This window comes from Ceratotherium simum, chromosome 1, assembly GCF_057802395.1.
Source record: "Ceratotherium simum simum isolate JZ-2026a chromosome 1, ASM5780239v1, whole genome shotgun sequence".
NCBI lineage: Eukaryota > Metazoa > Chordata > Mammalia > Perissodactyla > Rhinocerotidae > Ceratotherium > Ceratotherium simum.
Window position 1 is genome coordinate 89,138,413 of NC_141900.1, and position 22,355 is coordinate 89,160,767.

Genomic DNA, 22,355 nt, shown 5'->3' on the forward strand with positions numbered 1-22,355 from the left:
TTAATTATTCATTTTGCCCCAAATCCCATTGCCTTCTATTATTTTATATGCTGCCAAATTAATTTACTTAAAGTGTATTTATCACCCTTTTATTTACCTATTCAAAACCTTTTATTGCCTCCTCATTTTGTATTTGCCTTCAGTACCTGAGCCTGGGGTTAAAGGTCCTGAGAAGTTTGTCCATTTACCACCTTTCCAGGCTTCTCTCGAGTCTTCTTTCTCATTTTTATCTTACGTGAACTATTTGCTATTCACTAAAGATACCCTGACTTTCCCCAACACTGTTTTTTATTCTGTTCCTTCTGCCATTTTTTTTGGCCCTTTTACAGATTTTAAGATTATATTTATGTCTTATAGTGCCATGATCTTCAAACCTTTTCTCATTGTCCTAGTCGGGAGCAATCTGGTCCTTCTATCAATGCTCACAGCGGTTTCTTTGTCCTGATGCTGACCGCTTTCTCCGTTGTGTTGTAGTCATTCGTGTGTGTCTCCATTTCTAGATAAACACATTGAGGGAAGCATTCATTGACTGATTGATTAGCTTTTAATTCACTTAAAAATTATATTTACATGTAGTTACATTGGCTCGTTTTGATATTACGGAGAGATTTTTTTGATTCTCTATTTTTTATATCCAGCACAATACCTTGCATATTTTATATATTAAATAAATATATGTTGAAAATAAATGAAAGCTTTCTTTTGAAAGCTATTAAAACTGGATTTTCTTTGTTAAAAGCTCTTCTGTTGGGCTGGATGGGGGGAGCTAAACATGAGCTGTTTGATCGAGGCTTGCTGATCAGATATTTGATTCAGGACCAGAAAATATATGTGTACTCTTGGAATTTTTTGGTTTGTTTTACTTTGAACATTAAAGTAAGGAACTATTCACAAGACCATACTAATAGTGGTTTTAATTATGCAATTGCCGTTGATAATGAGTGTAATTAAGCAGGCAGCCATTCCATTTTCAAAATGACTGTTTATTTTTCTTTTGATTTCCTTACTGCAGAATATTTTAGTCCTTATACAATGGGGAAATGAGACTGCTATATTGAAAAAATAACTTTCTGTTTTTTCTTTGTCATTAATATTTCATTCACTAGCAACTCTGGCAGAAATCTGATCATTTTTAGTAATTTTCAATGGTGGTCCTAATTTTAAAAATACTTTTATATTGTTTCAGTCTCTCTGTTATAATATTTTCTGGACTCAAGGAGATAGTTTGAGGGGTATATTACACTGATTTTGCTCCTCCCCCTTCTCAGGATTCTCTTCTCAAATTCTGGAAATCCTGGTATCCCTGTACCTAGGCCTTGTCTCCTCCATCCAGGAAGACTAGTTCCTGCTTGGATTCTGCCCTTGCTCCGGGGGAACTAGGAGTGCTCTCTGGGAAGAAGCCAGAGGAACTCACCTGCTGAGCTTCCTTTCTTCTTTCAGGAGTCACAGCCACCAGTTTCTGATGAATTGGGTTCCTCTCAGAGGCCTTCAAATCCTTGTTTTTTTGATATGTTTTTTTTCAGCTTTTATAATTATTATCAGTAGGAGTTAGTCCAATGGAAGTTACTTTGCTGTGCCTGGAACACAAACTCCTGGACATCTGCATTTTAAAAGAGGAAATTGTTGAAAATTATAGTGTTTACTGTAGGCACATTCAAGGTATTGCCCAAGAAAGTTTAGTCTTAGTTCATATTGGGAGCTCAAGGTGATTTTTTTCACCTTATTATTGCTACTGTCATAATTCTTAGATTCATCAGGGGGGACAAATACAGTATGGCTTTGCTGTAACTCATTGAACATTTGAAGTTTAGTAGTCAGGAGAATTGGTTTCCTAGTTGCAGAGATTGAAATCTGTGCAAACCACTACTCCTGTTATGAGACACCAGTATTCTCCAAAAACAGTATTTGTGTTATAAATGTCACTAGATGCATATTAGTATATATTCACTTATCCATTTCTTAGTGAAGAAACAAAAACCCATTCAATCTATCATAAGGAAAAAGAAGGAAAATGTATTAAAGTCTATAAAGATATATTGTGGAGCCAAAGGGTAGAAAATCTAAGACCTTATCAGCAACTGGATTTGAGACCTGTACCTGTGGAAAACTTAGCTTGCAACCTTTAAATCTCTCTCTTGTGGGTCTCCTGTTTCTTTGCTCATCTAGTTCATTCTTTATTTTCTCTGTGCAGATTGGCTTTCTTTGATTTTTCATCCACAGGGTAAAAGCTGGTTGCCCCATAGAATTTACACCTCCTCACTTACATTAACCATCAGAGACTGTAACCCACTGACACGGGAAAGAGAATCTGATTGGCTAATTGCAGGGTTGGCTGTCCCCCTGGTGGAGCAGGCTCTGGCTGAGAGGGTGGAATCCTAGGATACAACCCTGGTTACCAGAGTCCATTGTGTGGCTGGGGAACAGATGACGAGAGGATTGTGTAAGCTGGGAAGTTACTGAAAGGAATCTACCACATTAAGTACCTAGAAGGTTATGGGTGTTTCAATGAGTAGTTATTTGGATAAATGGAGAAGCTGAAGAAAGGAGATGTGTTAATTCTAAGCCTGTAAATCGCACTTATTTTTAGAAAACTCTGTGTGTATAACCACAAGCAGCCACAGGCAATATGTTAAATATAAAAGATTAAATGGGAAATGAGAAATGCATTCAGAATGATGCTACCAATGTTATAGCAAGATATAAATCTCAAAATCTTACATCATGAGATTTCTGACTAGCATCTTAGTAACTGCTAATCAAATATTATAGTAGAAGAGATGCCTGACCACCCCAGTTTGTATGTTCTTTGAAGCATTTATTTCTTTGCTTCTACCAGAGAGCCATCCAACATACCAGGTACTCAAAAAATATAGCGAATCATGGTATCATTGGGATAAATAGATTTTCAGGTGCATTCCAACCATACTTCCATATTTCTTGTCTTAGGTTTTACAAATTAATACCTTTTTAAACTTAAAGTGCCCATGAACTTTGACTTTTATTTTTGAAGTCTTGATCAACAAGAAGTAGCAATTCCTGGTACTTAAAAAGAGAAAAGAAATGAATGTCTGAAATATGAAGGAATTTAGAGCCAGCAGGAACATGGGATTATCTTCTGCAGATTTTCTCTGGGCAGTATGTATTTGATATTATGTGTAATGCCCTTTGGCCCAGAATTCCAATCTTGGGTGATTTTTCTCAGGCAAAAGACAGCCTGTATAGCTTATTTCCTTTTATAAAAATGGAAATTTGATCTCATAGATGAGTGCTTAGTATATTTATGTACAATTTGGAAGATGCAGTATGTTATCCACAATGATGTGGAATCACCAAGAAATTATATGGTTATATTTTAATACCAGGCACTTGATGTTTGTGTCAAGACTCTGTAGTGGAAGATTTAGCCTAATTCAAACAAATTTCAAGCATCTTAGAAATAGGGGCTTATTTATTCTTTGAGATATTTAAAAATGCACTTTTACCAATTTGGGTGTCAAAATAAAACTTTACCTGTTTTAAAGCAATATTTTCCAGCTGGCTGTGAATGATATTAGTAAAAAGAAAGAAACGAATAAACATCGCAAAGCCTATGATTAAAATGACACCTCGTTTTTACTTTACTTGTATTATAGATTTTTATACTGAGGACTAATTTACAGGGCTTATTCTATTTGAAGACGATCTTCAATTTGCATATAACAACATTTACATCAAGGCTTCTTATCATATACTTAAAAATTCCGTGAGTTGCTAATTTGTTTGATTCTCTGGTATGTTGCATGGCTCTATGGTGGGAATAAAGAAATGTAATGCTTTAAGGATTATAGCGTTTAACATGGGGTGGTCAGCCATCTTTTCATTAAGTAATACCTAATAGTATCAGGCAGTTTTTGATGAATACTTACTGAATGATGTGTAAAATGGGTACTTTAGGAGCTTAGAAAAGGGGACAGCTGGCCTAGAGTGGCCTGGGAAGGAGTTGTTGAAGAGAAAAAAGTGGACCATTTTTGGAAGGGTTTGTTAGGATTTATTTAGGAGAGAGGGTAATCTAGGTTAGGTGTTCCAGAAATGAGAGGGCCCAGGCATATTCAGGGAAGAGTTAAGTACATGATTTTGATTGGAGTGTTGGGTTCATGTTGGGGAGAATAAGATATAATTGGAATAGATATTGAGGTCAGATTGTTGTAGATGGTGAGATGAGTAGCTGTATTTTGATAGCAGCAACAGTGATTTAGGAAGATCACTCTGTTGATGGTATCTGGGAAGGACAGGAAGAGTAAGGGATGAAAGGCAGAAAATTAAATGAGAAAAACTACATGGTTGAGCTAAGTTGGTGCCTATCAGAATGAAGAGGAGAAGGGGTAGACTAACAGAGAGTTGAGAGTGATTAATGGGCTTGGGGACTAACTCCATTATGGATACAAGGGATAAAGGGATGTATCAAAAGATGATTCTGAAGTTTTAAATCTGGAGATCGTTGAGAATAAGCAACTATTAATAAACAGAAAGAAGACAGAAGGAATTACTGATTTTATGGGAAGATGATTTAGATTTCAGAATTTAGGGTTGATTTTTATCAATGAAATATGGGAATATGTCAAGCATGCAGTCACAGATGTGGGACTGGAGCTTTAGAGAGAAATTAGGAATAAACTACATCATGGTAAAGGAAATAACATATGTGAAGGCTGCTTTTTGAAGTTTAGAAGCTAAAGACAAAAGAGAAAAAAGATTATGGATAGAGCATGAGGACCAATGTAAGATTTTTGTTGAGAATGTAGAAATAGTACATGCTTGTGAATAGGAATAGCCTAGTAATGCTGAGAGGTAATAATTAAGAGAACTTTATTGATGTGGAGAAAAAGAATAGTGATCTTAGAATACCTGGGTTTTAAGGATGCTAGTTAGTTAGTTCCTGGTCAGTCAATATTTTATTGTACAAAGCCAGTCATTGAATTCTAGGACAATAAGTACCTCAAAAGAATTACTTGGTTTAGTGTATCTTCATGCTGTGGTAGAAACGTATTTTTGTCATATTGATTGGTGTTAAAACCAACACTTGAGTGAAACCAGTGCATTTGTAGATTATCCATCTATGTTATATCAATTTGAAATTCTATTCTGGTTTACTAGCCTTCTTTTGATCACAGATTCCTTCGAACTTTATTAGCCTCAGTGCCAAATCTACAAAATAATTGAGTCCCTCAGTTGAGTTGTTACTAAAGTACAAACCAATTCAATATTCTCCCTAATTGTTGGGCAGTTTGGGTGATGTATTAACAGAGAGAGTGTTTGTTGTTATATTACTTCATCACCCTGCTGAATAACACTCCAGTGGCCTCGTAAATAAATAAAAAAACATTGACCAATCTGTTAACATGTTTTATACTTTCCCAGTAAAATCTTTATTGTACAGAAAATGAAATAAATAAAGTCCATTTACTGCCACTCATAGCCATTCTCATTGGCAGTTTTTATGCTCTTAGTGTGAGGAGAGTGTCGTGGGGAAGAGCACAGCCTCTCGAGTCACTAAACCTGGGTTGAAATCCCGGCTTGTTATTCTGTAATTATAAGACCTTAGGCTAGTTTCATTTTTTTTCCTTTATTAAGACTATTTGTTTTTTAAAGCAGTTTAAGGTTCACAGCAAAATTAAGGAAAAGGTACAGAGATTTCCCATTAATCCCTACCCCTACGTATGCATATAGGTTAGTTTCTTAATACCACTAATTCTCAGTGTCTTCATCTCTAAGATGCAGATAGTAACTCTTACTTCATGATGTTTTAAAAATGTCTGATATTTGATAGGTACTCAGTAATGTGTATATATGCATAACAGAGACATATTGTCTTTAAAACTTACTTGAGATGGCATCATGTTCACAGGGTGCTTCATGAATGTTTTTTGATGATAATGCTTAATGTGGTCCTCAAATCTTTATTGAATGAATGAATATATGCATGCATGCAGGGATGAACAGTTATGGGATCCAGAGTCTCTGCAAAGCTTTTACAAATTTCAGTCATGGGTAGAATTGCTTGCCTGCACGTACTGTTCCACTTTGTTATCTTAAAGTGTTAAGTGTGGTAAGTGATGATAGAAATGAGTTGATATACTTTAGTCCCAGGTTACATATTCTTTGGAACCATGGTGATTTCTGATCTAGATCTGCTATTTTCTTTCACAGCAGTGGGAACTTTTTAGAACACTGGTTTTAGGAATAGTGGAACAGTTGATTCTAGTCCAGGCTCCATACCCGGAGGCTCTAAAGTGGATTGATTTTATAAGCAGGACCCTCTGGCTTTAGCAATCAAAAAAGCTGTTGCTTTGAGGCTCGAAAGATGAGTAGTGGCCCTAGAAATTATTTGCGGGTCAGGACCACTTAGCTTACTCTGGCCTGCCATACCTCTCGTTGGCAGGTTTGTTGGAGCGCTTGCTTATCCACTGTGCTGTTAAAGTGAGGGGTAAGAGCATGGACTGCAGGTTCAGTCCACCAGGGTTCACTTGCAACTCCCGGAACCACTCCTGAGCCTCGTTTCCTTATCTGTAATCTGAGAACTTGCTCGCTTGATAAAATGTTGTGCTTTAAGTGAGATAATACATCTAAATGGATTAGCCCCTTGCCTACAATATAGTAAGCCCTTAGTAAATATTGTGACATTGCTGCTGATGCTGCTGTAACGTGGAATAGTGAGGATTAAATTATGACTAAAGGAGAATATTGATTAACTCACTCAGCACAGTGCCTGGCACACAGTAGACCTTCAATAAAAATGGTCCCTTTACCCCCATGTTCAAATACTCACCACTCCCTGTTCCCTGGCTATAATGAATCTTTTCTCAGATCTACAACTAGAAGTATGAATAGCTTAGTTAATATACTTCTGAATGTCAAAGATGAGGTTTTAGAATTAGATTTTCATGATTTTAAAATTGCTTTTCTTAGTAGCACATCACAAATGTATGTATTAAAACTGTTTATCTGATTGTACAGATGCTGTTGACTGAGTACTTGGATATGAAAAATACTCGTACGGCCTCTGAACCATCAGCTCAACTAAGTTATGCCAGCACTGGACGAGAGTTTGCTGCCTTTTTTGCAAAGAAGAAACCTCAAAGGCCAAAAAATTCTCTTTTCAAGTAAGTATCTCCTTGCTGGTTAGATAGCAGGTGTCAAGAAGCGTTAGATCCGAGTAGGGTGGTTTTCTTTTCTTTTTTTTTTTTTTGTGAGGAAAATCAGCCCTGAGCTAACATCCATGCCAATCCTCCTGTTTTTGCTGAGGAAGACCGGCTCTGAGCTAACATCTATTGCCAATACTCCTCCTTTTTTCCCTTTTTCTTCCCAACGCCCCAGTAGATAGCTGTATATCATAGTTGCACATCCTTCTAGTTGCTGTATGTGGGACGCAGCCTCAGCATGGCCGGACAAGCGGTGCGTCGGTGCGTGCCCGGGATCTGAACCCGGGCCACCAGTAGCCGAGTGCACGCACTTAACGGCTAAGCCACAGGGCCAGCCCTGGGTTGTTTTCTACTTTATTGACAGCTGTTACTTCACCCGGTTAAAGTTGATTTGAAATCATTTACAGGAAGTAAATGTATATTCAATTTTGTGTACTTTTGTTTTCTGTAAGGGGAAGTGGCTATTTTAGAATATGGTTACTAGAGTATTTAGAACTTCTAATAAAACTAGCTAGAATTTATTTTCAGGGAGTTTTATATAAAATGAAGAGAAAGGAAACTCTCTAGTTGTTTCTGGGGAATTTTATATGAAATGAAAGGAAATGAAATATTTGAACCTTTAAAAACCCCAAGTGCCAAGAAACAACCTGTGTTGATAAAGTTATGCAAATCTCCCTAGCTAAGTAGTATTGGATTTTATTTGATTTAATAAAGGAACAATCTGGAAATTCTTTCTAATTACTGTCTTAGCTAACCCTACGAGGCCATGTATCCTGAGTGTTTGTCACTTGGTGACAGCTAAAGTTAATAATATTATTATTAATATTAATAGCAACAACAACAATAACAGCTATCACTGATTGAGCGCTTACTATGTACCAGGCACTGTGGGAGATGAGTTTCTCAAAATAACCTCAATTAAAAATAATTTAATTCAGGGTATACCAAATTTCGGTGGCAGGAGTAATGGCTAACAGTGAGTCCTTGCTTACTGCCATCTGAGGAGTTAAGCCATTTTCGTGGATTATCTGATTTACTCATTACAACAACCTCTTATAGGTGTGGGTTCTATTTTTAATCCTCTTTTACACATAAAAGAAAATTGAGGCACAAGAGAGATTAAGTAATTTATGTAAGTTCCCATAGCTAGCAAGTGGTAGAAGCAGGATTTAAATCTTGGCAGACCTACGTGTTCTTTTGAGGAGTTAATAGATACTTAAGAAGTTGTATCTGTAAATCTAAGCATGTAAAGTGACTACAGAAGTATCATCCCAGTATTTTGAATTCATTCTTTCTGAATAGTTGAAGCTCCAGTATCTTTTATTGATTCACTTTTGAGATTTGTTTTTTATCATGGGTTCATAGAGTTCTTAATCATTAAGGAAAGTTTCAACAATTCATTTATCTTGTGGTCTAGAGGAGAAGAGATTTACTGTGCCCACACTGGAATAAAATCCATTCTGTTTATGGAATATGTTCGTTTTTTTTTTTTTAATAATTTTATTCAGAGGTTGGATGCAGTTATCAGTTAAAATGCTTTAGTCTGTGCGCAGTGTAGAACCCCAAAGGAAATAGAGTAAACCTTAGGAAAGTTATCTCACACAATAAGGATGAATATGGAGGATTCCTTAATTCACTAGTACAGTATTATCAAGGACCCAGCCCTTTCCATTCCTCTGTCTTTTTTTGTTTTGTTTTGTTTATTGCAGTAACATTGGTTTATAACATTGTATAAATTTCAGATGTACATCATTATACTTCTATTTCTGCATAGATTACATCATGTTCACCACCCAAATACTAATTACATCCCATCACCACACACGTGCCGAATTATCCCTTTCGCCCTCCTCCCTCCCCCCTTCCCCTCTGGGAGCCAACAATCTCTGTCTCTAAGTGTTTGTTTATTGTTGTTATTATCTACTACTTAATGAAGGAAATCATACGGTATTTGACCTTCGCCCTCTGACTTATTTCACTTTGCGTAATACCCTCAATGTCCATCCATGTTGTCACAAATGGCTGGATTTCATCGTTTCTTATGGCTGAGGAGTATTCTCCATTCCTCTGTCTTTAGTTCTACTCCAGTAAATGTGATGATGCCAAAGGAATAGGGTGTGATTCTTCCTAAAAATCATTTTTTTTTTAATTAGTAGACTTTCTTTTTTCATAGCAATTTGAGGTTTTTGGAAAAATCAAGCAGACAGTACAGAGAGTTCCCTTGTGTCCCCCGCTCCCACATTTTCCCCTATTATTAACATCTTGCATTAATGTGGTATGTTTGTTACAATTGATGAACTGGGTTCTGAGAAATGCATAGTGTCGTGTATCCACCATTACAGTATTATACAGATAAGTTTCACTGCCCCAAATATCCCCTGTTTTCCACTTATTCGTTCCTCTCTCTTTTCTCTGTCCCCTGAACCCCTGGCAATCACTGACCTTTTTACTTTCTCCATAGTTTGCCTTTTCTGGAATGTCTTATAGTTGGAATCATACAGTGTGTAGCCGTTTCAGACAGGCTTCTTTCACTTAGTAATATGCATTTAAGTCTCCTCCATGTCTTTTTGTGGCTTGGTAGATCACCTCTTTGTATTGCTGAGTAGTATTCCACTGTGTAGATGTACCACAGTTTATTTTTCCATCCAACTATTGAAGGACATCTTGGTTGCTTCCAACTTCTGGCAGTTATGAATAAAGCTGGTATAAACATTCATGTGCAGGTTTCTGTGGAGATGTAAGTTTTCAACTCATTTGGACAAATACCTAGGAGCATGATTACTAGATTATATGGTAAGCCTATGCTTAGCTTTGTAAGACACTGCCAACTGTCTTCCAAAGTGGCTATACCGTTTCGAATCATTTTTATTAGTAATTTATTACTACTTATTCATTGAGAAATCTTTTCTGCCAGTGACAAAGCTCTTCTGAAAGTTTTCCTCAAGAAAAGTAGGATGGGGTCTTATGCCCATTCCTAAACCAGTCACTGGCAAGGGGAGGCCGACCAGGGTTCTTGTCTTAAACCAGTCAGGGCTCATCTCTGGTGATAGGTCTCAAGCTGAAGAGCGAGCCACTTTTCCAGAGCACATTGCTGAGGGAAGAAGGAGCAAGGAAGTGGAATGCCCAGACAGAATGGGGGCCATGCCAGCAGGCAAGAAAGATAATAGAAGCAAAAGGTGGTTGACAGAGGCAATTAAGACTGCCTCAGATGCTGCCTAACCCTTATGCCTTTTCTTTCCTTTTCCTTCTTTCCTTTTTTTTTTTTTCCTCCCCTAGCTCAACTTACCATGCTAAACCTGGATGTATTGCAGAGAGGAAATTTCGGGGTTTTTAGATTTCATGCTCTCAACCGTCACCCCTAACTTTCATCCTCAGACCACGTGTACATTTTCAGACATTTACCCAAACCTGAAATTGTGGTATTGGAAATGTATAAATTGTTAGAAATGAATAAATGCGGTTAAATAATTGTTACACATTTATTATTATTGCATAGTCATAAAAACTCATCACTCACACAGAATTGGGCCATTATTTGCCTGTTTCTAGTCTTGGTTCTACCATTAATGAGCCATGTGAGCCAGAACAGGTCTCCTGTCTTAAAGGGCCTCAGTGCCTTTGACTATAAAATAAGGAGGTGAGACTGAATCATCTCTGGTGCCTCTTTTACTGTAAAATTATATCAATCTGTGACTTGTTGCAAACATAAGAAGGATTCCTGAGTAGCAAAAATACATCAGGTTATAAAGGATTAAGATTTTGGTGAGCTGTAATCTGTTTTTATCACATCCATGAAGGACTTGATTACTCTCTTTAATTGCCCCTGGCCAAGGTTAATTAACTGTGTTTAATTTCTCTTTTATTGTATAATGTGTGCCTCTCTATTCTTTGCTCAAGAGTTTATTTTTTTCCCTTGTCATTTCGGATCAATAGCTGTCAGCATGCTTTGCGGAGGTCAGTGGCTTCTTTTCTGCACTTGGCTGGCAGGTGGCACTTTTGAAGTGCTGCACATTTTGCCTTCCTTCTGGCTGTTAGTGCCATCTTAGTTCTTGGCAGGGTGCAGAGAGAGGATCAAGTAACCCAAGTGTTTCCCTCAGACCGGCATTCATCTTGGTATTTATCTTCCTTGTTAAGGAATGGATAAAGAAGGCATAATTAAGAAAATGATGGTGCTTCTTCCTTCTTGCCAGAAACCTATCCCGTTATCACTATTGCTCTTTTCTTATGTTGCTGTTTTCCTCTTAGTGGCAGTAATTCTTAGAAGGATTTCTCCTGTCAGCCTGTTATTCTGACGTTGAAAATCTCAGGTTTGAAATGGAATTTCTTAGCACATCAAAGAATATACTGTTTGATATAGTCATAATTTTCCCTCTTTTTTTGTTTCTTACCTGCAAGTTTCTCTTTGGACTATGCTTTGTTTTTGTTTTTTCTGTCCTGTCTTCCTTGTTTTAGCTTTTAGAGACCTGTTCTGTATCGTGAGCCTATCCCCCATGTTTCTAACCTGTGAAACAGTTTCTGGGTGGGTGTGAACAAACATTTTGTAGCTTGGTATTTTTGAAAGTATTTTATGTGGTAGGTGGCAAGTCAAAAACCTGGCAGACATTTAGAAACTATATTGTTTTGGAGGACTTTGAAGGAGAGACCGTGGATGCCTTGCTTCTCCCGTGTAGTTATTTAGCAGCATTTCCAGCATGCCTTTGTACTAGTCCTCTAACTGGGGGAGTTAGAAAGGCAAGATGTCTGCTCTGAGGAGCCAGTGTTTCTGTGGTGGCAGCTGGCAGTCGCTTATGGCTTTTGAACTGGATAGTAGCAGAAGAATGACTTTGTAGATACCCTTCTTGCTCTGTGTGTGTAGGCATCCTGGCAAAGGATGATGGTGGTCTGGAAGCAAAAGAGAGTTGCAACATATCAGAGTTGAATCAGTTGAAATGGAGAATGAGCAAAATATCCAAATCCTGTTGTAGAGGATGTTAGCCAGGAATGTCGTTCATAAGTCAAGGTCTATGGCAGCTGGCCCTGGCCCTGTTGTGGAATAGCCAGGATGTCTTGGTTGTGGAACATCAGGGTGCGTCACATAGACTAGAGTAGAAAACTTCTGGAATACATAGTGGGACACCACTTATTTGTTGCCACCTAACTGTTTACCCTGCGTTTCATTGCAGGTTCGAATCGTCCTCCCATGCCATCAGCATGAGTGCCTATTTGCGAGAACAGAGAAGGGAGCTCTACAGTCGGAGTGGAGAACTTCAAGGTGGGTGATTGAGCTTCTCTCTGGAAAAATGAGTTTTCTGGAGGAAGGTCTGAAATGTTTACAGCATGTGAGTTTGTGGTCTGCGTTCACAGGATTTTTTCACGATGACAAAGATTTAGACTTGCTAATCTGTTTCTTCTATCATTTCCCAGCATGTACTGCCAAACAGTTAAAACTATTACTATGGCCACGGGATTTATAGACCTACTGCCATTCAAATGGGAACTCAAAGCAAAAAGAGATGAGGTTCTCTTCTTGCTTAAAGATGGCAGACATGAGTCCAGTCACCATCTAGGGCAATGCCAATCTTCTCTGGCTACCACTGTTACTTTTAGTTATTGTTTTCAATACCTTCTGGAATATGGCAGGAGTACCTGAGTTTTGGAAAAGGGCAAATGCAGCCTGTCATGATTTAAAAGCAAGAAGGATGCCTCTAAATAATATGTTCTAATCAACATAACTTTAATAGACAGTAGATTTGATATCCATTTGTGGTTACTAAAGAGTTGTAATCTGTGGAAGAAAATACTTAGAAAATAAATAAGTAAATTAAGTAAAAAAAAAAATCAGACCAGTATCATTTTCTTCTATGAAGGAAAGGGTGCTAATCATGGTAAATGTAATCAATTAAGAAAGATTTGTGAAGGCCTGCTAAGTTAAAGACATCCTAAGCATTGGAAGGGATGGAAGTCAAGACAGGGAAATAAAAGGTAAAGCCTTAAGATCCAGTTATGAAATTAAGGCATGAATTTCAATAACAATATCAGGAAGTAAATGCTAACAACTAAGTAGGTGGTATGCATAAAATTGCTAGAGTTGTTGAGAGAAAGGAGTGATTATTTAAATTATTTTAGAACTAGAGGCTTTCTCCATGAGAGATAGATGGGAACACTTTCACTGTTTTTATACATTGGAGGTACCTGGAATATTTTGCAGTGACTAGCCTACACAATTAAATATTTATTTTTTAAGATTCATCGTAGTTCTACATCAAAATATTATGAAGCACCCACAAGCCTTTCTGAATTTAAAGACTAATGCCTAGTCATTCCTACCTTCATTATTAATCTAAATACCTGTAAATTTTCCCAAAGATTCTGCTATGTTCTCTCATATTTATATCACAGTAATAGTACCACAGCTCATATATGTAGTTACCAGAACTAAAAGCCTAGAAATGTATTTGAGGCTATAAGGAAAAGAAGATTAGCCTACCAACATTTTATTTAATATTATATTAAAGTGTTATACATTCTGAAAAACATGAAATGTGCATCTTGGAGACTTAAAGTACAGGAGTACAGAGAGTAGAGAGAATTTGGACAAATGAAGGAGTGACCCATTCTATGGTCAGACAAGGAGTGAAGGAGGGGTACTCAGGAGCATACTTAGTGGGCACAGCATATTTTCTAGGGCTAGAGATATCCATACTCACGGTGCCCTCATTTTAATTTCAGAGTTGGCTTAAGGAATTGTTTAAATTTACCTCCATAATTTTTCTCCATCTGGCTTCTAGTATATGAAATTCCCTTAATGGGGACAAAGCCTTTCTTTCTTCCTTTTTTTTTTTAGCTTGAATCCTGATCGTTGCATCTTTTCATTAAGTAATAAAATTTATTTTTTAGAGCAGTTTAGGTTCACAGCAAAATTGAATGGAAAGTACAAAGACTTCCTATATATCTCTGTCCATACACAAACACAACCTCCCCTACTATTGACAGCCACACCACCATGAAACCTTTCCTTTGACACTTAGAGATGAAAAGGTAGACCACGTAATTAATGGGACAACAGTGCAACCTGTCAGTCACTCATATTCAGTCATAATTAGTCAACATGGGTAAATGACTGATACTAGATTCTTTCTTCTATTTTGTTAGATAGTAAGAACAGTAAGCATTCTGTGCTCTAGCTATGTGGAATGATTTTCAGTGGCCCCTTCCCCCACCAGTGGTCTTTAATTTCTTGAGAGACCGTATAGCAAAGCAATGAAGAGTAGAGAGTTCTGGGCCCAGATTGCCTACATTTAAAATTTAGCCCCCCATTTACTAGCCTCATAACCTCTGTGCCTCTGTTTCCTTATCTCTCAGTGGGGATAGAAATAACAGTACCTACCCCAGGAGGAGTTGTGAAAGTTAGGTGAGGTAAGCTATGCATAGTGTTAGAAAATTGCCTGACATATAGTAAATGTTTTGCTTTCCTCCTTCCCCTCAAATATTGTTGTTATTGCTAGGATAGTTGTGCACTGCACAACAACGTTTCGGTCAACTGCAGACCACATATAATTTTTGATAGGTTTTGAGAACTCAACCATATACCTAGGTGTGTAGTAGGCTATACCATCTAGGTTTGTGTAAGTACATTTTATGATGTTTGCACAACTACAAAATCGCCTAACAATGCAATTCTCAGAGCTTATCCCTGCCGTTAAGCAAGGCATGACTGTACTGTAACTTCAGAGTTTTCATGTACGTTCTGTTTGTCTCTTTGGCTAAATCCTACTTAGCTTTCCAACTTAAATTTAGTTGTTGGTTATTCTGATGAGCCCTCCCTGCTGGTCCCTCCTCTCCCCAGTCACACACACACTCTGGGATTGTGGTCCCTGCTGTGTGCTGACATCTTTAGTGTTCCTTTTCTGAGCACTTTCCACACTATATTGTGGATTAATGCTCACTTGTCTGAGTCTGCCACAAAATTAAAAGCTTCATGAGGAAAGTACTATTTTTATTTCCTGAGCTTAGCACACTGCCTGGTTTAGTGAATGTTCACTAAATACTGGTGACAGAATGAATGAGGACAGTTGAGGTCTGAAGTAGGATAGAGAGCTTACCACTGAGAGGTAGGAAAGGCCCCAAAGGAGATGGGGCCACTGCCAGCCATTATCAGCTTCCTGGGTTGCCATTAGTTTTTAAGTTTAGGGAGAAGTAGAGTCTATGCATAGATATGTTTTTTTCTCTGCATTTACACATAACTTTATTAAGTAGAAATACTGCCCTTGAGCTGTCTGACCTAGGACAACGCTGCTATATGAAATTGAAAAACATTTTAAAATCCAACTAAGTTACAGAGGAAGTTTATTCTGTGTGGATAGTTAATTGAAGAATCACTATAGAGGGCCAGCCTGGTAAGCAGTTAAGTTGGTGCTCTCCACTTCGGCGGCCCAGGGTTCGCCGGTTTGGATCCTGGGCACAGACCTACTCACCGCTCATCAAGCCATGCTGAGGTGGCCTCCCACATAGAGCAGCTAAAAGGATGTGCAACTATGACATACAACTATCTTTGGGGAGAAAAAGGGGAAAAAAGGAGGAAGATTGACAACAGATGTTAGTTCAGGGCCAATCTTCCTAAAAAAAACCAAAATTCTCTCATTAAAAAAAAAAAAGAATCACTATAATCTAACTAAGAACTTTCCCATCCCTCAAAAAGTTAATTTAAAAATGAAATTTTCAAGCAATACTCTATTGTACTTACCAGTGTCCGGCGAAATAGGAGATTTATCTCTGGTTACAAAAGGAGAAAGTAGTTAGCAAACATATCATGTTCATAATAATCATTAAAAAATGATTTAACTGAGCTGACACATCACATGCTTGGTGAGACAATAGGTCAGCTGACCAGTTTTTGTAAAAGTTTGATGTTGTTTTATTCAGGAAGGAAAGTTTCTCTGATGAATGCTTTTAATATTTCAGCAGGAATAAAAGGAAAAAGATCACACCTATTTTCCATTAAAAACGGCCATCCTTTTTCAGTTATTCTATTAATCTGACTGGTCCAAGGACCACAGTGAGATCTGCATTTCAGCTTATCCTTGAAAAGGCATAATTGAATAGTTCAGTCAAATAATAAGAGACTGGCAGAAGATTTTTGTCTCTTCTCTTAATACCACATAGCTGCAGCCTTCGCTTCCCAGTGGTTTGGTTCATAGGGTCAACTTTTCCTTCTCTTGCAGGGGAGTGGTAAAGAAATCCACCAGAAAGACCATCAAAGTAACATAAAAAGGTCAAGTTTTACAAAAGTTAAATCCCTGCCAATATTTTCAATTTATCATGCAATTAAAAATGTTATTCAACCTAACAACACACAAGGGAAAAAAAGAATAAAAAATGTGATTTCTTTGGTATCATCAACCCATTTCAGTTGGCTCTAACTGTTAAGGTACAGATGGTTCATTATATAGTCTGCTGTTGGCAATTGGGCTGAGGAGGTGGGGATGCTATTTCAAAGTGTGCGAGATAACAGGTGGAAATCTAACTTGTGTATGTGTCTACATTAATCATAGACTTCCTGTAGTTTTGAGCCTCTCTACTGCTTTATTGTACTGTGTAGACAGCCATGTCGTAGGTTAGAAAGATATTAGTTTTAATGAACATTTAGCTTGAATATACCTTCTTGGGTTTAATGTGTGATTTTCTGGAGAATAAGATAACTGATGAGCACATTATCTCACAAGGGTAAAAAAACAAAATCAAAATACTGCTGCTCATGACCAAAATAAGCTCTTAGGTTAATCAGTCCCACTGTGCCTTGTTTTTCTCATTTGAAAAATAGAGCTGTTATCAGTTCTGACTACTTTAGGGAGATATTGTGACTATAAAATTAGATATTAAAGCTCTGGAAAAATTCGAATATAGCTATAATTGATTTAAATTTAAATAGTGCTTTTGTGGAATTAGGAGAATGGTGTCCACTTCTTTATCTCTCATTTTCTCCTCCCCTCCAGTATCCCTGTCCCACTGAGTTAGCTCTCCTCAAGGTCACCAGTGACCTCCATCTTGGCAGATTCCGTGTTTGCTTTTCTGAGTTCCTCTCACTTGATCTTGGAGCAGCTCGCACCTTTTCTCCTCCTCACGTCTTTCTGAGTCTTCTCAAGTGCTAGTTGGAGTGTCTCATGGTTTGGTCCTGTGGTCTTGTCTGTGCTTGCTCTATAACTCTCCCCCAGATGATCTCAGCCAAAACCAAGCTTTGCTTAGTGCCGAGGTGCAGATGATTTCTAGATCTGCTCTCCTGCCCAAACCTCATTATTGTTTCCTGACCTCTTCCAGCATCCTGCCGCCCCATCCTGTCATTCTTTATCACAATATGCCTTTATTTTCCTCATAACACTTTTCCTAATATGTTCATCTGTTGTTAACTCATTAATTTTCTACACTTCCCTCAAAATACCCAAAATCCAAGCCTTATTCATTAGTGTATTCCTGTGCCTAGGACAATGCTTGGCTTGAATTAGGCACTTAAAAAATACGTGTTGGAGGAGACCTGAATTCTCAATATCTCCTTATTTGTAGGTACAAGCCTTACTTATTTTAGTAATGCTAGTGAGAGCTTTAATAAATAGAGTAAGAGTCCTGTGATTTGTCTTGGCTTATTTTTAAAGATAATAAAACTCACAAATGGGTAGAGTACATTAATTGTCATTGATCCAAGTAGAAATGTATCCTCAGTTTTGATTACAGTTTCTTTTCTGTCTTGGGGCTACTCAGTACTTCTGTTTGTACTCAATAATATTACTTTTAGAGTGCCATTTTTATTCCCATTAGTTTAATGAGTGGCATTTCTATAGGCCTGACATTAAAATATGCTGTAAAGCTCCAACCACTTGAGAATTGACTTCTCTAAGAGGATTTGCTTTACATAGTAAATATGGATGTACTGGCATCAGGGAAAACTGGGCTTTTATACTAACCTGACCTGAATTTTCTGAGTTTTTCTCTCTAATGGGTTGTTGGTGACTGAGGTTGTTAGTGCTTAATGATATTGTGTGTAATTAATCTGTTTGGAGGTGCCTTGCCTTAAGGTAAGGCAATATCTGAAATAGATTAACTGTGAGTTGATTATCCTTTTTACAAAAGGATTTATAGTAGGAGTCTCTTAAACAGCAAGCTGTTCTATAATGGAGTATTTAAAGCAAGATTTCATTTATGCACACATTTTCAGGGACATTTTGGCTGAAGTGAGGTATAGCAATTTCACACTCATACTACACATTTGTTCCACAGCCCTAAATATAAGAAGCACTTGTAAAGCTTTATATCCTGAAATTTGATTAGAAAATTCTTTGTAGTCTTTTAAATTTGCTTAATGACTTTGTTAATAAGTATGTAACAATATGCAGAGGACGTGAAAAAAAGTACATTTTTTTCTTCTTAAAATTGCATTTAATTATTTCAAAATAACCTTAATCTTTCATAGTTATCTCTTCTGTTTTATATTCTAAAAGTGTATAAAAATTGATTCCACTTCTTTTTGTACATTTATATTCCTGCTTTTTAAATTTTTTAAAAGACTGATCTTAACTTACTTATATGTAAGATTTGTCTTATAATGGAATTATAATAGAATTTTTATAAATGCTAATTTCTTTATCTGTTCCTAGGAAGTAGTAAGTAATAAATATACTTCAGGTTGTGAACAGACTAATGCATTATTTCAAATCATTTAGGAAATAAAAGTATCCTTATGCCAAGATTGTTATTGAGTGTACCACCTTTAGCCTTAATCTATGCAATGTAGATATTTATTTTAAAGTGTTCTTCGTTTGTGGATTTAACTTATATAAAATGGATTTATTTTCTGAATAGTTCATACAACATTCTCTCAAATAATTCTAGTTCATACAATATACGACAAACCACTGGTAGCCGAACCATGTGCAAGAGCCTGGAGGGCATGAGAAAATGGACCTTGAGAGTGCAAAATAGGCATCAGAAAGCCTTCGTCAAGCCCAAGAACCTCACTCTTGAGAAAGATTCTCGATCATCACATGAATCTATTTGAGGACGTATAACCTTATTTTCAAAACACTTTTGTTCTACCCATTTATTCATTCATCCATACAGATGTGGGAGAAGAGGACATGCTGTTGAATGAGATATGTATTGTTTTAAAGGTGATATGTAAGCTGTTCTCTTTATCTGTATTTATACTTCCATTGAAAGTTTTGTTTTTACACTGAAGAATGAAAATTAAAAACTTCTAACATGATGTAACAGAAAATTTTAAAGTTAGCTTCTCTCATAGTTTTCATCATTTGGTTCACATTAATTTTTTAATGTAAAAATAATGACTGCTCACTTTCTTAGACGTTCTTTAGGACATTAAGAAATTATATTTTTGGCAACTCTAGTAGTTTATATGATGCAACTAATTCTGATTTGAGCTTTTTTAGAAAATAGAGAAGACCACAAACATTTATGGTATATAGTGAAGGAATTAATTATTAGAAACTGATGAGAATGCTCCATAACAGGTTTATCATTGTTGCAATAAGACACAATTCGTAAGGTGATTTTACATTTTCCAAATGAGGTTGAGTCCTTTCAGGAATACTAATAGTTAGAGATTACCTTATCTGAAGTGATCTCTTATCAAAATTCAGAAGAAATTGATACAAACATGCATGTAGTATGATGTCTGGAAAATAAAACAGAAGATTTTAATGGTAGAGAGTGCTTTTGAATTCATAATCTAGTGCTTTTCAAACTCATTTTTCAGTCATAGAACCCATCTTCTGTGTAAGTCTTATTTCACAGTTCAGTCTACAAAACAGGTTAAAGTGGAGATGGTTTGACAAAGTGGGGTTGGGGGCTCAGAACCCCATCTGCTTCGGCCCCCACTTCATTTGCCCCTTTCCCTTTCTCTGTGGGGCGCCCAAGGCACCGTTACAAAACTAAAGACTCTCAGAAGCAGACCCCTATAACAAAGGAAAATTTGATATGAAGAGAGATGACATTACCAATTTGTACGAATAGGACAGACTAGTCAATAATGGGTGGTAAGACAATTGGTTATCCATAAAGATAAAAAGACATTGGATTTGAACCTTATACCATTTTGGAAAATAAATTTTTGATGGATTGAGAACTCAAATGTGAAAGGCAAAACCTGTTGCCAAGTATGCTCATAGCAGCATTGTTTGAATAACAAAAACCTGGAAATAACTTAAATACTGTAGATAGGAGAATGGATTTATAAATTGTGGTATAGCTATACAGTGGAATACTATGTAGCAATGAAAATGCATGAAGTATACTATACATTATCTTGGTTGACTCTCAAAAGCAATCACATAAGAATATATATAGTCTAATTCCGTCTGTATGAGGGTCAAAAGCAGTCAGAACTGAATAGTGTCTTCTTTAAGCATACATCCTTATGTGATGAAAATGTGAAGAAGGTAAGGTAGGGAGCATAAATATAAAACTCAGGAAAGAGATCACTTCTGGAGAGGATGGAGAAGGCTATAATTAGAAGAGCACATGGGGCTTTAAGGGTAATAGTGCTGTTCTATTTCTTAAGCTAAATGATGGAAATACTGTTGTTTGTTGTATTATTTTGAAAACTGTACAAATGTCATATACACTCATATATATTACACATTTCATAAAAAGTACAAATATAACAGTTTTTAAAAAGCCCCCTAAAGTCTCCAAAGACAATACCATACATGTAGTCTAATACTTGCATTTAGAAGTCTAAACCAAATTCGGAGTTTTCTGTCATAGCTAGATTGGTTCTTTGGCCTGCACCATTCCATTAAAACTCCCAGTTCATACCAAAGCTGTGAATCATTACTGAGCTAGTGCTATACTTTAAGTAGTTTGTGAGAAGATGACTTCGGGGTCAGGAGGGCTCCCTCCCAACTTACCCGCTCCTCCCTCTTCCTCATCCTCAATCTGGGATGTCAGAACCTAGCATTAAGTGAAGTCAGCAGCTATTCCACTTTTGTTTCCTTTGTTTTCTAGGACTTTCTCTTTATTTATTGAATCTGTACAGATTTATTATATTTATTTGTACTGGACACTTCACTAGGCCTTTAGGATACAATAATGAACAGAAGCAAGCTTTGCCTTTGCAGGAGAAAAGAACAGAAAGGGGCCATGAATGTGTATGGAGACTAATACTTGTCCTCCAGCATTTGTTCTCCCTTTCCTCTATATTAATAGCGCCCTTGATTTTCAGTTGGATACATGGCTACCCAAAATATAAATATTTCTAAGCTTTCTTTGCCACCAGCCATGGACATGTAATTTAATTCTAAACAATAGAATGTGAGTGCAAGTGACGTGTATAACTTCAGGTTCTACATTTAAAAGGAAAGAACAGGGGCCAGCCCGGTGGCGCAAGTGGTTAAGTGCGCATGCTCCGCTTCGGTGGCCTGGGGATGCACTGCTTGTCAAGCCATGCTGTGGCGGCGTCCCATATAAAGTAGAGGAAGATGGGCACAGTTGTTAGCTCAGGGCCAATCTTCCTTGGCAAAAAAGAGGAGGATCAGCATCGGATGTTAGCTCAGGGCTGATCTTCCTCACAAAAAAAAAAGAAAAAGAAAAAGGAAAGAACAGGCTCTTCTTCTCTCCAAGCCCAGTGCGTGTGTGAAGATGTTCACACACACAATATGAATGAAATGTGGTGGTGAGCCCCCTTAGACCATGCAGGCGAGGCAGCACTGTAGGGCTGGTAGAGCAATGAGATAGGAGGAGCTTGGGTTTTTGATACTGAGGAGTGTTACACCTCTGATGACCAGAGCCACTGTACCATCCCAGACTTCTCTATGAGAGAGGAATAAACTCTGTCTTGTTTAAGTCACTAGTATTTTGGTTCTTTGTTATTTGCAACATTTGTTATATCCTAACATTTGTTATATCCTAAATAATTCAGTGTGCAAACAAGTGATCACAGCTCTGTGATACGCATTATGATAGAGTTGTATATTTGTGTAACTGAGATGTGTATACAATTGTTGGGAAAGGCAAGGAAGATTTCATAAGTATTTAAGGTTCAAGCTGCTTATAAAGGATGAAGAGAAGCTTTCCAGATAAAGAAAGAAGGAGTGGGCACTTCAGGCAGTGGGCATGACAGGGATAAATGCATGAAAGTGTGAGAGTACAGGCTTTTCTCATTTCATAACATGAATTGGATATAACTCTTTC

General features: G+C 37.2%; 1 protein-coding gene across 1 annotated transcript in view; it reads left to right on the top strand.

Moving 5' to 3' along the window:
• EXOC4 (exocyst complex component 4) overlaps positions 1 to 22,355 on the top strand; it is a 740,211-nt gene that overhangs the window by 190,038 nt on the left and 527,818 nt on the right. The window contains exons 8-9 of the mRNA XM_004430750.3: positions 6,994 to 7,139; positions 12,341 to 12,429. Of these exons, the coding sequence (XP_004430807.1) occupies positions 6,994 to 7,139; positions 12,341 to 12,429 (235 nt within the window). The remainder of the gene's footprint in view (positions 1 to 6,993; positions 7,140 to 12,340; positions 12,430 to 22,355) is intronic.